Source organism: Phyllobates terribilis, unplaced genomic scaffold (assembly GCF_046119375.1).
Source record: "Phyllobates terribilis strain yellow unplaced genomic scaffold, ASM4611937v1 Scaffold_11__3_contigs__length_659146591, whole genome shotgun sequence".
Lineage (NCBI taxonomy): Eukaryota > Metazoa > Chordata > Amphibia > Anura > Dendrobatidae > Phyllobates > Phyllobates terribilis.
Window position 1 is genome coordinate 40,384,633 of NW_027362771.1, and position 16,167 is coordinate 40,400,799.

Below are 16,167 nucleotides of genomic sequence, written 5' to 3' on the forward strand. Positions count from 1 at the left end.
CTTATGTTAATTCTGCAATGTCGATATTCTAGATTCCCTCACAAGCACATGACCGTCAGATTTGTTGTGTGAAGGCCAGCTGAACAGGATTCACTAAGAGATTTACTAAAAAATAGAGTGTAAGCCCTTATACACAACATGCTTTCCATTGATGTACAATGGAGGTTTTTTCTTGTTTTTTTCCATTGTACAAAATTGTTCTTTGTCATTACTGAATATGATATTTTTAATACACATATATTTTTGATACACAAATGAATAAATAGAAAAAAATGAAACAACCAGGATTTTTTTTAACCTGAAGGAGAGTCCTGATGGACTGGAGTGTGCACTTGTTCAGCTGAGCCGGAGCTTTTGGTGGAGGGTTTGCATGGCAATGTCACTCAGGTGCCTGATCTCTCACTCAGGTAGTATCTGCAATTCGTGTTCACTCATTCATTATTCACTGCTATGAGTTCAGAGGTGATGCTGATTATCTGCCGGGTGAAAGTGTCCGAGTTTAGCCATCTTGTAGCATAACACAAGTAATGACTTCTTTTACAGTTCATAGCAATCCGATGGATATGCCAGGCCGAGGGTTTAATGATGATCGGGACAGTGGCATAGCAAGATCAGGTGAGGCTATTACATACATTTTGGCAACATGAATTGTATTTGTTTGAATGAGTTTTCCACTGACCTGTATATGTCTGCTCGGGTCTGCAGCTTCTCTGAGTAGTCTCCTGATCACCCCTTTTCCATCACCAAGCTCATCACTTAACAGCAGCTGTGCCAGCAGCTACCAGCGACGCTGGCGTCGGAGCCAAACTACCAGCTTGGAGAATGGAGTATTTCCACGATGGTGAGAAAGATATAATTGTATTTTCTTTTTCTTATCAAAATCACTTTTTAGTTATGAAAAACTTTGAAGGACTAGTGGTTTAAAGTATATTTTTATCATGGAACACCAAAACTTTCCAAAATCAGAGTCTGGCTGCATGATGGCAATCGGGTATTATTTATCTTGGACATATCACATGTTACATATACATTAAAGATCCGGCCGGGGACCATAGGGAGAGCTGAAACTGGTCTGTTGGCAGCACTGCTCTCATAAGTGGCCTCTCCCACAGAAAGAGACTTCACTTGCAACGGCGCTAGTGGTGGAGCTGAACTAGACTGTGCCCATGATGAGTTTTTGGTCAGTTTTTGACGCTGCACATTTTCGCGGCTTTAAAAAAATTATTCTTTCAGTTCCAGCGAAGTGGATGGGATTTATGTGCAGATTTTTCCTATAGACTTGCATTCGATGCGCAAAATCCACAGATAAAAAAGCTTAGTGCTTTTCCACAGCAGAAATGCATCAAATACACATGACTGTATGAATAAAGTTTTGCCAAAGCTAAATACCAAGTATCAAAAACAAAACCGCTGTGAATAAAACATGACCGAGCAACCAACAAGAGACAAAAAGCACAGCGTCAAAAAACTCATGAGAAAAATGCAATGAAAAACTCAAGTAACCTAATTTACATGACTGGTGCAGAAAATGTGCAACACCAAAAACTCACCAAAGGCTCATCGTGGGAACATGGCCTTAAAGGGTTTTTCCCATGAATAAATTACACTTGAATTAATAGATCTTGGAATAAAAAGAAGTTCCACAATTGGTTGTGTTAAAAGAAAATTAAAAAATGTTCCTGTCCTGAGATAATCTTATCTTATAAACGTGCCCCTGCTGTGTACTGTGTAATGGCTGTGTCTGACTGTGTACAGAACACGGTCTGATCATACCACAGCTCCTGGGCAGGGGAGGAAGAAAAAGAGTATACAGACATTACAGCAGGGGGATCACAGCGGATTCTTTTTGTGAGGTAAAATATTTCCCTGCCTGTTTTTAAGCAATGTTTTACTTCACAAGAAAGCACAGTAGGGGATCACAGCTGATTCTATCTGTAACCTCTCCCCCCCCCCCCCCCACCTCGCCCAGGAGATGTGGTATGATCAGACCATGTTCTGTACACAGTCAGACACAGCCATTACACAGTACACAGCAGGGGCACATTAATAAGATTATCTCAGCACAGGAACATTTTATTTAAACATCCAATTGTGGAAGTTATTACTTAAAGATGTATTGTTTAAACTGTTGATTAAAGTTAACTTTGTGGGAAAACCCCTTTGAAACTTTCCAGCCCCTCAGAGACAGCAGGCTTAAGGTAAAACATATCTGGAGCCGCCAGGCTCTGATCCATGTGGCCTGTGGATTGGGCAGCATGAATTGCCTCATAGGTTCCCTTTTAAAAGGGTGTTCAAAGAATTCTCATTTTTAACTGTTAAGCCTGAGTTCAGTAGCCTTTGCCCCCATGTTCAGTGGCTTCGTTGGGGCTCACGTCCAAACCGCTGCACAATGGATTCAGGTGTATGGGCCGACGCGGCCATTGACTATACTGATGCCAACAGAGTCACAGTGTGGTCTGTCGTGGATCATTTTTGGCTGTAAGACTTTTTTTTTGTAATGTAATTATTTAATGCTTTGCACTAGTTTGAATCAAGGAAAGGTGAAGGATTTACTGGGGCTGTCGAGAATTAGAGCAACATGGCTGCTTTTTCACCTTATGTATCCCTGTCTTGTGTCTGGTGTTGCAGTTGGGCTCCATTGACATGAATACTGTTAAGCTGCATTACCAGACAAATCCTGCAGACAGGTGTGGTGCTGTTTGTAATAGAACGTATCCATGTTTTTCCAATTTTAGACCATCCTTTTATGAATACTGCTTGACGTGCTGGTCTTGGTTTGGGCATCTTGGTGTCTTGATTTGAAACAAGCGAGGAACCGCTTATTTCTTGTGGATTATGTGATTGTGTTCCACTCAATCCGCTGTTGAGAGAAATATTGAAACAAGAACAGTACATTGCTACATTGTGTTCTATGTGGAGATGGCTCTGCCATCATTTAGGTCTGCGATCACTTACATGTAGAGATGTAGCAAAGCTGAGATCATTGATGATCTGCTATCTGCAATGTGGCTTTGGATTGCAGGTGAAGACAGTTCACAGAATTAGGATGTAAGGGACATCTCTGCTTTGTCTTTCTCTTCTCATAGGTCCGTAGAGGAAAGCTTTAACTTGTCTGATGATAGCTGTGGGCCCAACCTGGGTGTTACCCGGAAGAAGAAGATCGCCATTGGTGTCATATTCTCCTTGTCAAAGGATGAGGATGAGACCAGCAAGTTCCATGAGTTCTTCTTTTCTCATTTTCCACTGTTTGAGAGTCACATGAACAAGCTGAAATGTGCCATTGAGCAGGTAAGATTCATTACATAGTACTATACAAGATTCTGTGACCCGCAGTGATGAGCTTTGTGAAGCATGGAACTATTTCTCTTCATATTGCCCATAATACTAAGTACTTTTTTTTTCTTGAAGGCGATGAAAATGAGCCGCAGATTAGCAGATGCCAGTCAGAGAAGCCTGGCGTACAATAAAATAGTGGAAGCTCTGAATGAGTTCCGGTAAGGGCTTTTCTGTTTATTTTGTATATTCCCTTTGCTTGATTTTAGACTTTTCTGTTTGCGGTTTTTGTGACATTAATGTGCTGTGGATAATAATTCCTGTAGATCTTCTCCTTCCTGTGTAATTTTCACAGTGATATAGTATTAACCAGTTGACAGCTGCTTTCCTTTCTGCTACAGTGGTTTGCGAGGCATGGCCTTAAGATGTCCGAAGACCTGATTTGTTAGCTGAGCCAGTCAGTTTTGTGGATCTGGTGACCACAGCCCATCAAAATCTGAAAACTGCTCTGAAATATTAATATCTATTTCCTTACTTTTTCCTTTTTGGTTTGAAATATCCTGAAATGATGAGGTATTTTGTGTAACTCATCTCAGGAAATCTTTAGCCAAAAGAAAAGGCAGGAAAACACACAATTGTACATCTAAGAAAGAAGAGTAATTGGAATTGAAGAGTCATTTCTTATAATGGAGACAATATTGTCTAAAATCACTTTATCATCATGATAATTTAGACTTGGACTAAACAGAATCTTGGGTACCAGTTCACCAAATCATACCAGATTAAGAAAAGTGTATGGCCATCTGGACGGTGGTGGCATGCATGACAATGAGGACATTTCAGCATTGCCCTTATACTAAAGTAAAACCAACAAACTCCTATGGATAAAGGGAAGAAAGGAGCTGTTTCCTAGTGGAAGACATCTTCCCTTCCGATCAGTATTATGTATTCCTCTCTTCTTAGCTGTGACATGAAGTAGGAAGGTAGATCTTTTGCCTTGGGCACCTATATCTGTTGCCTTTGTATTCAGTCATACAAGGACTGAAATGTCTACTGGAAAATAGCTTAACCTTGCTTTTTTTTGCCTTTTTTCCCCTCTCCAGCATGTTTATGCCTTAGAGCCATAAATATCAGCATTAGCCTAAGCCATGAGATGCTCGGACTTTGCAGCTCGGTCACATTTTTAAGGACATGTGATGTTGAATCATTTTTTCTTCTGTAAAGATCCATTTAAGCAACATTTTTGCTAAACTTTTAGTTTTTCCCTACTAAACAGTAGCATAAACAATTTATTTTTGTTTTTGTTAAACTGTTCAATGCGTCGAGTCAGGAACATTAAGGCCCCGATTTATCAAGACTGATATTTTTTAACACCAGTCTTGATTTAAGTAAGATGCGCCAACATTATAAAGATGCTCTTGCCTCTTAATGACTTTGTCACATCTTTCAGTTGCTGCACTTCAAATACCAGTTGTATAAATATTTTGCAATATTTCAAGCAGTTTTATGCCAGAAAACTGGCGAAAATGCCTTGATATCAAACGTGTGTGTGTGTGTGTGTGTGTGTGTGTGTACATAGGTATAGACTGCTAAAATACACCACCATTGTGCCATCTCGTACTGCTTCGTCTATCACACTTGGCACAGCCTCCGATTTATGAAACCCTCCATTATTCAATGACTTGTACTGTAAGCTGCCTCTGCAGTCTTATTTTTTTTAAATTTTGACCTTTTTTTTTTCTCAGTTAAAATAAATAAAATTAGTAATCTTGCAATTTTTACATTGGCCATTGGGCTTTTTAGACTCTAAATTCTTGCCTTTCAGGCAGAGTTTACAGGAATCTTGTTCTCATCCCAGACAGGATTGCAATGACAGGTTTCACGACTATACAGAACTGATAAAACATGGTGAACCAATTACAGTAAGCGATGTCCTAGCGGACCCTGCTCCCCCTCACTTCACAATGACCATTAAACAGACTCATTAGACCCTTCAATACAAAAAGATAGGTTCGGGATCCAAACATTGTGGCTAATGTGCATGTTTCTGAAACAATAGGAAGGTAAAGTGTGAAAAAGCTCAAGTGGCCAATATGAAAATTGAAAGATTTCTATTTTTTTTAAATTTTTAATACAGATTGTGCTATACAAACAAAATGCTAAACATTTTTTAAAAAAATCTTAATCTTTAGGTTATTTTCTGATGATGGCTTCCCTTTAAGATTATCATATCGGTCTATGGTTTGCCAAAAATGTTTGCATGTACCAAATTCCAAGACACAATCCAAGCTCCAAATTATATAATCTATTTTGTCATTAGGAAGTTTTTTTGTCTGCAGTATAGTTAATAATAGTTGCTGATAGTCCCATGATTGGCCGTACAAAACCCATGGCAGGTGTACGCTTTGCCCTTACTAAGCTTACAGTCAAATATGTTGGCAAGTCCTGGAGTTGGGGTCTTGTTTCCCATAATCTCTGTCTAAATTTAACTGCGTTTCACATATGAACATTGACAAAGGCACTATCTCATGCAATCTGATTTTTGACTGGCTCTGTTCATTAAGTTCAAGGGCACTTGGTTATCAACCTAAACTGCATGAAATTCCCACTAGGGGAAGTAGGTGTGAGCCTAGGATTCAGGTTCTTCCTCACTTTGGCAGTAATCATGCCATGTGTTGTTTATCAGCAATTGAGTACTGCCACTCACGAGGTCTATGAATGCAAACAGATGGCTTTAACTACCAAGGAATAGCTGGGAGGCCTGAAGCAGCCAATAACCTCATATGCCCTCCATAACTCCTTAGGACAGAAGAATGTTCATTGTCATAGCTTTCTGAAGTGCTTTGTTTCCTTGGTTTGTGCATGGAGAGAGAAAGCAAAAGACTGAATCCCTTTTTCTGTAAACAGACATGTTTGTCATAAAATAGAATTTAACCAGGATGATATTTGGCATCAGGTATCCGTGTTCTACTCCTTGATGGCCTAACTGATCATGAGCGCTGAGCAAAGGGGCTGACCCATCAAACCACTTGGTGCCCATTAGTATACCATGTGGTAGTGTTGTTCAAAGTTTATTTCCTGAGTTACGCTGGGCTGCAAGTGTGTAATAGACAAATTGGTAGAAAGCCAATGGCAATTAGAAGAAGGAAACCTGATGACTGGTGACATTGATGACCCTTAAGTAACGGTCTATAGTGTTTGCATCCCAAGGTCATCTAAAGAGTTCACTAATGAGGAAGGAAGAAAAACCTCTAAGATGCAACGTCATTATGCACGGTAATGGTAGAGGAGCACTAATGAGATCCAAAAGGCCCTTAAAGGGGTTGTCCTACAAACGAAATACATTTTAATCACTAGATTTTTGAATAAATATAAGTTCTACAGTTTGGATGTGTTCCTGAGATAATCTTGTAAATGTGCCCCTGCTATATACTGTCTACTGTGTAATGATGGTGTCTGATTATGCAGAGTTACTTCATTTCTGGGTCGGCACTTACCACGGCTCCTTGTTAGTGGAGGGGGAACATACGTCACTTATGATAAGAGAATGTACAACTAAAACAGCAGAGCTTCTGCTGCTGCTTTCTGAAGTAACACATTTCCCTGCTTGAGGTAACACAGGAGGAAGTGTTTTTGCCATGTCTCCAACCATCTAAACGCCTAAATCAAGGCAGTGACATAGGATCTCCAGCGGCTGCTGAACTTATATGTCACTGACTTGATTTATGACGAGCTCACAGGACTGGTGACAGAAACACACACTCCTGTTATAAAACAGGCAGGGAAATGTTACCTCAGAAAGTAAAAGCTATGGGCCCCTTCTTTCGTCTATATGCTCACGTATCATAAGTGACTTATGCTTCTGCCCCTGGCCACCAGCTGTGTGCCGGCCATCATGGTCAGTAAGTCATCACACAGTACATAGCAGTGGCACATTTATAACATCTCAGGACTGGAACATTTTTTTTTAATACATCCAGTTGTGTAACTTATTGATCTGTTAATTAAAATGTACTTTGTTCGTGGGACAACCACTTCAGTGCTCCAGCATTTTGCGACACAAACGATAATCAGGTTTACTTCCACCTGATCAATCAACCACAGAAAGTTAATCCTCATCCTGGGATAGGACAAATAGTTCCTTATGTCCGTGGTGCGCAACTATGGCATCTAGCACCACTGAAGTGCAGAACAGGTACCACCTATTAGTACAAGACGTATTGTCGATCGGAGGCTCACCATGGTGTGTATAACCGGAGGCTCGCTGAGATCTAGAAGTTCCCTTTATAATAAAGCAGCTGTTCAGTTTCATCCAGCCATTTACATGACAAATCTATTGTTAATGAGAATTGTTTCATTGTAGAAAACCACAGAGTCCCTATTGTTTGTTGTTGACTATGTTGTAATTAAAAGCAAGTTATTTTTAATGGAAGGAACCATCGTTGTATTTTCTTTCTTGCCATATAAGATAAACATTTGCTTATTAATGACGGAGCCATCACAAAACATCTGGCATTAAAAAGCATATAACATGGATGGAGCGTATACTGAAAGAATTGATAATTTATAAAGAGCTTTCTGTAAAATGACCTATTCTTTTACTAAAACTAAACCTTCTCTTCACTCCTTTTATAGTTTCCATTAAAGATCTGAAGGCATGGCTAGCGTAGTTTGATTAAGGAGTTAAAGTCTCCTGCGGCATAGCTGTGAGCCTGTGTGCTCAGCAGCGCTGTGCCCTGCCCTTGGTCCCCCAGCCATTAGTACTCTCATTTCTGGTGTGGAGGGTTCCCTTTATTGCTGTCACATGTCTGCTGGAGGGCAGCCAGCGGAATTTGATCTGTCTTGGAGGAAACACTATCGGCTGCAGATTCAGCCAGGGTTACCAGAATAGTAAATAATGTATCACAAGACTTGCTTGATCTGCTCTGGGCAAACATACTTTAACACCTTCTTTAAAGATGGACTTTAAATGCTGCCGGTTTGCCCTAGAAGAGTACTTTGCATTTCTTCCTATGAATATTCCACAATCCGCTTGTTATATATGATGCATAGAAAATCTGTTGTCTTCTCTCTTGAAAGTTAAGAATCAGAAATCTAATTTCTACATGAGAAATGAAGCAAACACTGTGTGAGCATGGGAATGTAGTGGCTGCGCTAGGACTAGAGCAAATCCTTTGTATCAGCCCTTTTAGATCGTATTTAATCTTACTTCTCCTGGTGTACTTCTGGGAATAATAAATCGTTCTAATAGGACAGAATTCACCGTGGCACATGGCAAAACATAGTGTCTCTGGATTAGGTTACACTGTGGAGTGTTTGTAATTACGTCTGTTTATTTCATCAGTCGATAGTCATTTTCCTATGCTCCAGATATGAATGTCCCCCGTGTCCTCTGCATGCACTCTGCTGGGAAAGTGTGACTCCTATACTGTATGCGAAATGAACTGCCATTGTATCTAAAGACTGGCTGTGCTTCAATCCGTAGGACAACGATCTGTAACCTGTACACCATGCCCCGGATATCTGAACCTGTGTGGCTAACTATGATGTCTGGATCACCAGAGAAGAATCACCTGTGTCAGCGGTTTATGAAGGAGTTTGCCTTTCTGATGGAGTACACCTCCAAAAACCAGTACGTTGGCCTTGTAAATGGCAACTTCTAAAAATGTTATTGAGAATGTCTACTGCAGATAAGGGCATCTCAGTTTCTGACTTGGCCTGATTTACTGTAGCTATCCCCTGTGTACTGAACCCTCCATTATAGGTACCCTTTCAGTCCATTCAATCTGCCCAAACAACAGTTGTTAGAGAAAACCTATTTTAAAGATCGTGCCTGGTCCAGCACTGCATCCTCCTCTCTTCTCCCTGCACCATTCCAAGTGATTGACAAGTCTCTCCTTATGCACACTCATGGGAAAGGCCTGTTAGTCAACTAACACAGTGCAAGGAGAAGCCTGCTGGGGTCGGTGCTGGATCAGTCTCATCTATTCCAATAGTCCCCCTAACTGGATCTTTAAACTACGTTCTTTTTCATAATTCGGAGAGTTTCAGAAAAGATACACCTGGCTGCAGTTGTTCTGCCAGGCTCTCATTTATGCTGCTCTTGGTTTGGGCAGCATGAATCGACATACGTGTTCCTTTTAAATAGAGCACAGAATAAGTAAGTCAATTTGCAAAACCAAAGATTAGTGCAGCCAGAGAAGGACCTGCGAATTTTATGATCACTTCTAACAAAACTGCCTCTTCTGCAGCTGGTGGGTGGTTAGCCTCCGAATTGGAGAAGCACCGTGGATAGGGACACGTGCTCCAGAGCACCCTTCCTCCCTGAGCTTTACTGAAAACTGTGAAAGAAGGGTTCTCTGAGCACCTCATTTGTGCATGAAAGGAGAGCACATTGTATTTGTGTATTTGTAAACTAACGGTTTGGCTCCTCTTCGTTCACCTACAAGGACATGTGCTCACTTTAATAAAGGATTTGAGACCTGACAGATTTTAATGCACAGTAAACTGAAACCTATCTGTACCCAAACTGGCACTCCTTCTTCATTTCCAGTTAGTCTGGTGGGTAAAACTGCTGTCCAAACACAAGGGGTTATTTTCAGGTGGTTTGGGAATGTCACCGGCTGTGAAGTATTCCCCACCATAAACAGCAGCTCCTAGTCCAGCATTGGGACTTGAAAGAGGAGTCTGGTGTAAACAGGCACAAGTAGTCCTGAGCCGAGAATGATCTGCAAGGCACGGATTACTCACCCAGTATGCTTTTATATAGGGCGCCATAAATGATCTATTAATTTACAACTATATCTTATTTACATGTTTTATCCCCATTTTTTATGTGTTCCTGTGATGATGCAGATGTATGCTATTTGTCACGTCAAAGTATTTCAAGCTGTCGGCCGGCAGGATTTAAGTGGCCATAATAAATAGCCTGTAAATCAAGCTTGCTTATTTTTGCTACTATATCCCCTTGAGTACTTTTAGCCAGAGCAGATTATCTGTCAGCTTGGAGCGGGGCAGCTCATCATGTGTATCAGGGTGAGATTTTGTTTGATACTTGCTCCTCGGGTCATAACCTTTACTGTCATCATTGTTGCCTAATTTAGCTGCATATCTTCATATTACTTTGCACTGCTATTAAGTGCCGCCATTTATGGGACAGTGGACAGTAATACTTTAGTAGCGGTGCAGAGAACTAGAGGTTAGTATATTGTATGTTCCCTTCTATGACCATTCAGGAGGCAATATTCCTGTAGTATCTTAGTATCATAATTGGCCTTTAGGGATTTGTTTGATAACTTGTTGGAAAGTACGACTACATTCCTAGTCCAAATGTAAAGGGATTAATCTCCTATACACAGAATAGATAAAAAATGTATGATTGCGCAAGGACTAGGACCCCCCACATGGAGCCGTGGTCACATGCTCTCTACCACACCATTCACATATGGCACTTTGGGACCTCAGTTCTTGTAAATGGTAGGGGTTTCAGCAGTCGGATAGTTGGTATATGTTTTAAATTATCTATTTTTCTTCCAGAGAGCTTAAATGAAACTGTTGAGAATACAACGTAGCAAATAAATACATTAAATTAATTAATCAATCAATATTAGAATTATGTTTACACACTTTTGTCTTAAAATTGCGACCCCCCCCCTTGCCAATATATTATAATTATAATATATTGTGTGTTTGAATACACTTTTTATTCAGATATATATAATATAGATTAACGTTTGTTTTTTTACTATAGTATTGAAAAATTATTGTTCCTTGTTTATTTTTATATAAACATATTTTTGGATTCAATCAAAGCAATTTTAAGCAAGTTGTTAAATGATAACATGTCTTTTAAACAGCACTTCCGACCCCTTCCTTTTCTGTTATGCCTGAGGAAGGAGTAGGTCCTACTCCGAAACCCGTTGCAATAAATTGGAAGTTTTTATACTTACCACCTGGATTAACCTCTGTTTGCAGCAGTGCCCTGGATCCACCCCATTCTTCTTTCCTTCATATGTTGTTTATAGCAGGGTTCCCCAACTCCAGTCCTCAAGGCCCACCAACAGGTCATGTTTTCAGGATTTCCTTAGTATGGCACAGGTGATAATTCCATCACCTATACAGGCAATAATTCCATCACCTGTGCCATACTAAGGAAATCCTGAAAACATGACCTGTTGGTGGGCCTTGAGGACTGGAGTTGGGGAACATTGGTTTATAGGACAACCCCTTTAATGGGTAATTTTCTCCTTAGTTGTCTGCTTCATATTATGGTTTGGGTATGCTCGACTAATCCACCTCTGTACTCGTTACTCCTCTGCTTCTACCCTTTACAAACACCTTCACTCACGTCCTATTCCCCAAGGAATTCAGTTCAGTCTACTAACACTGACCTACTAGGCAGTCCATAATCTGTCTTTTCCATTTATCTTCAAACTAATCTCCCAAGATCTTACCACACGTAATCTCCGGTCCTCTTACCTCCACTCTCGTACTTTTCTAACCCAATCGCCTTCAAGACTTCTCCCAAGTATTCCCCCATCCTCTGAAATTCCATGTTCCAACACCTTCGATTGTCTCCAGCATTTTGAGACAGAACTTGAAAACTCATCTCTTCAAGAAGGCTTACAGCCTCCAATGACCTCGCTGCTTCCTCACTGGAGTTGCTTGTTCTAAACCCAACACACAATGGAACCTGGATGGACCCATAATAATCTAAGGGCATAACCACCAGTTTAATAATTTGCCTAGTTCTTCAGCTCTGATAGTAGAGTTGTGTGCCTTTCCACTACCATTGCATATGAATATTACCTTAATATGGTTTACCATGTAGTTAGATGTATAAAATTCAAAATATTACATGAAATTACACATTACACGCAGTAGTAACTACAGAAGGTGTAGGAGGAAATGTCTATATACCATAGTTCCTTATACAGTTTAGAGTAGGCTTATCAATGCATTGTTAGGTTGTTAAGCTGATTGATTCCCTTTTTGGTGATGTGATAAGTGTAAAAGTCAACACATTCTGCTAATGTGAGTTAATAAGCGTTAATTTCCTTCATACATGTCTTCATTAGCACTGCTAAATATTGATTGAGTGTTATCAACATTCCGTTTTTACCTGAGGCTAGTACATGAGTAAAGAGACGAGGCTGTACTGTAGTTTAGCAAAGCCACGTACACTGTGATCATTGTCTTCTATAGTAAATTCCTGCACTATCAGCAATAACATTATATTTGAGTATTGGCACATTTTTAGATACTGTGTGTATTTTTTAGCATGTGTTTCTTTTTTAGGTTTCTTCCAGCTCTTCTCACTGCTGTCCTCACAAATCACCTGGCATGGGTCCCTACTGTGATGCCCAATGGACAACCACCCATTAAAATTTTCCTTGAAAAACACTCATCAAAAAGTGTGGACATGCTGGCAAAGACTCATCCATACAACCCTCTCTGGGCACAGCTGGGTACGTTCTACATGACCTTATTACCAATGATTCTGCAACCTGTGTCTTGTGATTTTTGAGCAGGATCTTTCACCAAATTTTTCATGTTGAACTGGACCCAAAATGCAATAGTGACTGCAGAGAAGAATAAAATGTTTTTTTTTTTTTTTTTTTTCTTTTTTACTTTTGCTCCTCTGTTGTGGAAATATTAGCAATCAAAGTGTTTAATACCTAATGAGTTAAAAAAATTTTTTAGTCCAAGTGGGTATTATCAGAAATTTCCCTGGTGGCATGTACTTCTTTTCCCTGTATGATGCTAACCAATCATAGGCAGGAGAAAAGAGAATACACCCCCACTGTAGCTTAGAGCAGATTTCTCATTGTATGAAATGTATAAGAACAACTCTGATCTCCTTGTCTAACCTCCCAGCACAATTAGAACGAACACCTTTCACAAAAGATCCATGTGGGCGAGGGGCAGCACAGTTGAGTTTAGCTGTGTCACATTGCAAATCCTTTACCAGCTCTCCTCCTCTCCTATCACTGTCAGTTCTGCTGTATTGCCTCTCCTGCACACTGTCTGTCTAGATGTTTAGAGAGGTATCAGACGTCACACTAATGTCTGTTGTGTTCAACTTGTACTTCCTCTGATGTGAGACTAGAGCAGGGTCTCATTACATCTCACACAGGAGTTATCCAGAACAGGCAGATTACTCCTGTGTGATATGTCATGGCACCCTGCTTTGATCTCACTGCAAAGGGATTACAAATTGCCTCATCACAGCAGACTTAAGTGTGATACTGACACACTCAGCAATCAGAAGCTCTGATAAAGGGGTTTATAATGCGACACAGCTAAACTCAGCTGCACTGTCACCCCCCACATTCAGGAGGTTAGACTAGGAGGTCTGAGCTCTAGCATTACATCTCACACACTGAGAAATACAAGGAAAAAAAACAATGTTTATTCCACTTTCCTACAACAATTACATTGTGTCCAGTTCAACATGAAAAATTTGGTTAAAAAGTCCTCTTTAAACTGCCATTTTCCCATGCTACATTTTCATAATTGGCTTAGAAATTCCACTGTGATTATTGCAGATACGTTTGTAGAATTGATTTTCCCATCAGTTTAATTCTACACATTTCTCCCATTACAGTATAGGGGTCCCTCAATGTGCAATAGTATTTGGTCCTGTGAAAATTAATTAATTTATGCTGAAAACATTGTAATTTGAGATTATAGATATATGGAAAATTTGTTCCAAAGCTCCAACAATAAGAATAAAAATTAAGGTAAAAAAATTAATCCGTACAAGGTTCTATATAATGATGCAAGTCCTTATATACAGTGCTGGCCAAAAGTATTGGCACCCCTGCAATTCTGTCAGATAATACTCAGTTTCTTCCTGAAAATGATTGCAATCACAAATTCTTTGGTATTATTCTCTTCATTTAATTTGTCTTCAATGAAAAAAGCACAAAAAGAATTGTCCTAAAGCCAAATTGGATATAATTCCACACCAAACCTAAAAAAGGGGGTGGACAAAAGTATTGGCACCCATTGAAAAATCATGTGATGCTTCTCTAATTCATGTAATTAACAGCACCTGTAACTTACCTGTGGCACCTAACAGGTGTTGGCAATAACTAAATCACACTTGCAGCCAGTTAACATGGATTAAAGGTGACTCAACCTCTGTCCTGTGTCCTTGTGTGTACCACATTGAGCATGGAGAAAAGAAAGAAGACCAAAGAACTGTCTGAGGACTTGAGAAACCAAATTGTGAGGAAGCATGAGCAATCTCAAGGCTACAAGTCCATCTCCAAAGACCTGAATGTTCCTGTGTCTTCCGTGCGCAGTGTCATCAAGAAGTTTAAAGCCCATGGCACTGTGGCTAACCTCCCTAGATGTGGACGGAAAAGAAAAATTGACGAGAGATTTCAACACAAGATTGTGCGGATGGTGGATAAAGAATCTCGACTAAAATCCAAACAAGTTCAAGCTGCCCTGCAGTCCGAGGGTACAACAGTGTCAACCCATACTATCCGTCGGCGTCTGAATGAAAAGGGACTGTATGGTAGGATACCCAGGAAGACCCCACTTCTTACCCCGAGACATAAAAAATCCAGGCTGGAGTTTGCCAAAACTTACCTGAGAAAGCCTAAAACGTTTTGGAAGAATGTTCTCCGGTCAGATGAGACAAAAGTAGAGCTTTTTGGGAAAAAGCATCAACATAGAGTGTACAGGAAGAAAAAAGAGGCATTCAAAGAAAAGAACACGGTCCCTACAGTCAAACATGGCAGAGGTTCCCTGATGTTTTGGGGTTGCTTTGCTGCCTCTGGCACTGGACTGCTTGACCGTGTGCATGGCATTATGAAGTCTGAAGACTACCAACAAATTTTGCAGCATAATGTAGGGCCCAGTGTGAGAAAGCTGGGTCTCCCTCAGAGGTCATGGGTCTTCCAGCTGGACAATGACCCAAAACACACTTCCAAAAGCACTATGAAATGGTTTTAGAGAAAGCACTGGAGACTTCTAAGGTGGCCAGCAATGAGTCCAGACCTAAATCCCATAAAACACCCGTGGAGAGATCTCAAAATGGCAGTTTGGAGAAGACACCCTTCAAATATCAGGGACCTGGAGCAGTTTGCCAAAGAAGAATGGTCTACAATTCCAGCAGAGCATTGTAAGGAGCTCATTGATGGTTACCGGAAGCGGTTGTTCACAGTTATTTTGGCTAAAGGTTGTGCGACCAAGTATTAGGCTGAGGGTGCCAATACTTTTGTCCGGCCCATTTTTGTAGTTTTGTGTGAAATGATCAATGATTTGATTTTTGCTTCATTCTCTTTTGTGTTTTTTCCTTGCAAGCAAATTAAATGAAGAGAATAATAGCAAAGAATTTGTGATTGCAATCATTTTCAGGAAGAAACTGAGTATTATCTGACAGAATTGCTGGGGTGCCAATACTTTTGGCCAGCACTGTAAAACACCCAAATATAGCAGTTGGAAGCTGTAAATCCCTTTTTCGGTAGAGGACAGGGTTCATGTACGAAACACTCAGCAGACCAGTAAAATAAAATGGAGATGCCCACAACTGGTGTCTAATGAAGCAGTTGATCCTGGCACAAGTCAAGGGCAGTAAGGTATATGTTATATTAGAAGAAGGCACTCCTCTCTATATAAGGTTTCCCAACTCCAGTCCTCAAGGCCCACCAACAGGTCATGTTTTCAGGATTTCCTTAGTATGGCACAGGTGATGGAATTATTGACTGTCCAGGTGATGCTGTTATCACCTGGGCAATACTAATGAAATCTTGAAAACATGAAGAGTTGGTGGGTCTTGGGGACCGGAGTTGGGGAACCCTGCATCCATCCAGCATGAGCATTTTACTGGTGAATGTAGAGCAATCACTCATACCGCAGGTAAGTTACAATGATCGTTGC

General features: G+C 40.4%; 1 protein-coding gene across 5 annotated transcripts in view; it reads left to right on the top strand.

The window, feature by feature from the left end:
- The window catches only part of FNIP1 (folliculin interacting protein 1), a 164,243-nt gene that overhangs the window by 134,449 nt on the left and 13,627 nt on the right, over nucleotides 1-16,167 (top strand). For all 5 annotated transcript variants that reach the window (XM_073651216.1, XM_073651219.1, XM_073651217.1 and 2 more), the window contains 6 exons: nucleotides 544-615; nucleotides 706-841; nucleotides 3,087-3,288; nucleotides 3,409-3,494; nucleotides 8,759-8,905; nucleotides 12,571-12,740. In XM_073651216.1, coding sequence (XP_073507317.1) covers nucleotides 544-615; nucleotides 706-841; nucleotides 3,087-3,288; nucleotides 3,409-3,494; nucleotides 8,759-8,905; nucleotides 12,571-12,740 — 813 coding nt within the window. The remainder of the gene's footprint in view (nucleotides 1-543; nucleotides 616-705; nucleotides 842-3,086; nucleotides 3,289-3,408; nucleotides 3,495-8,758; nucleotides 8,906-12,570; nucleotides 12,741-16,167) is intronic.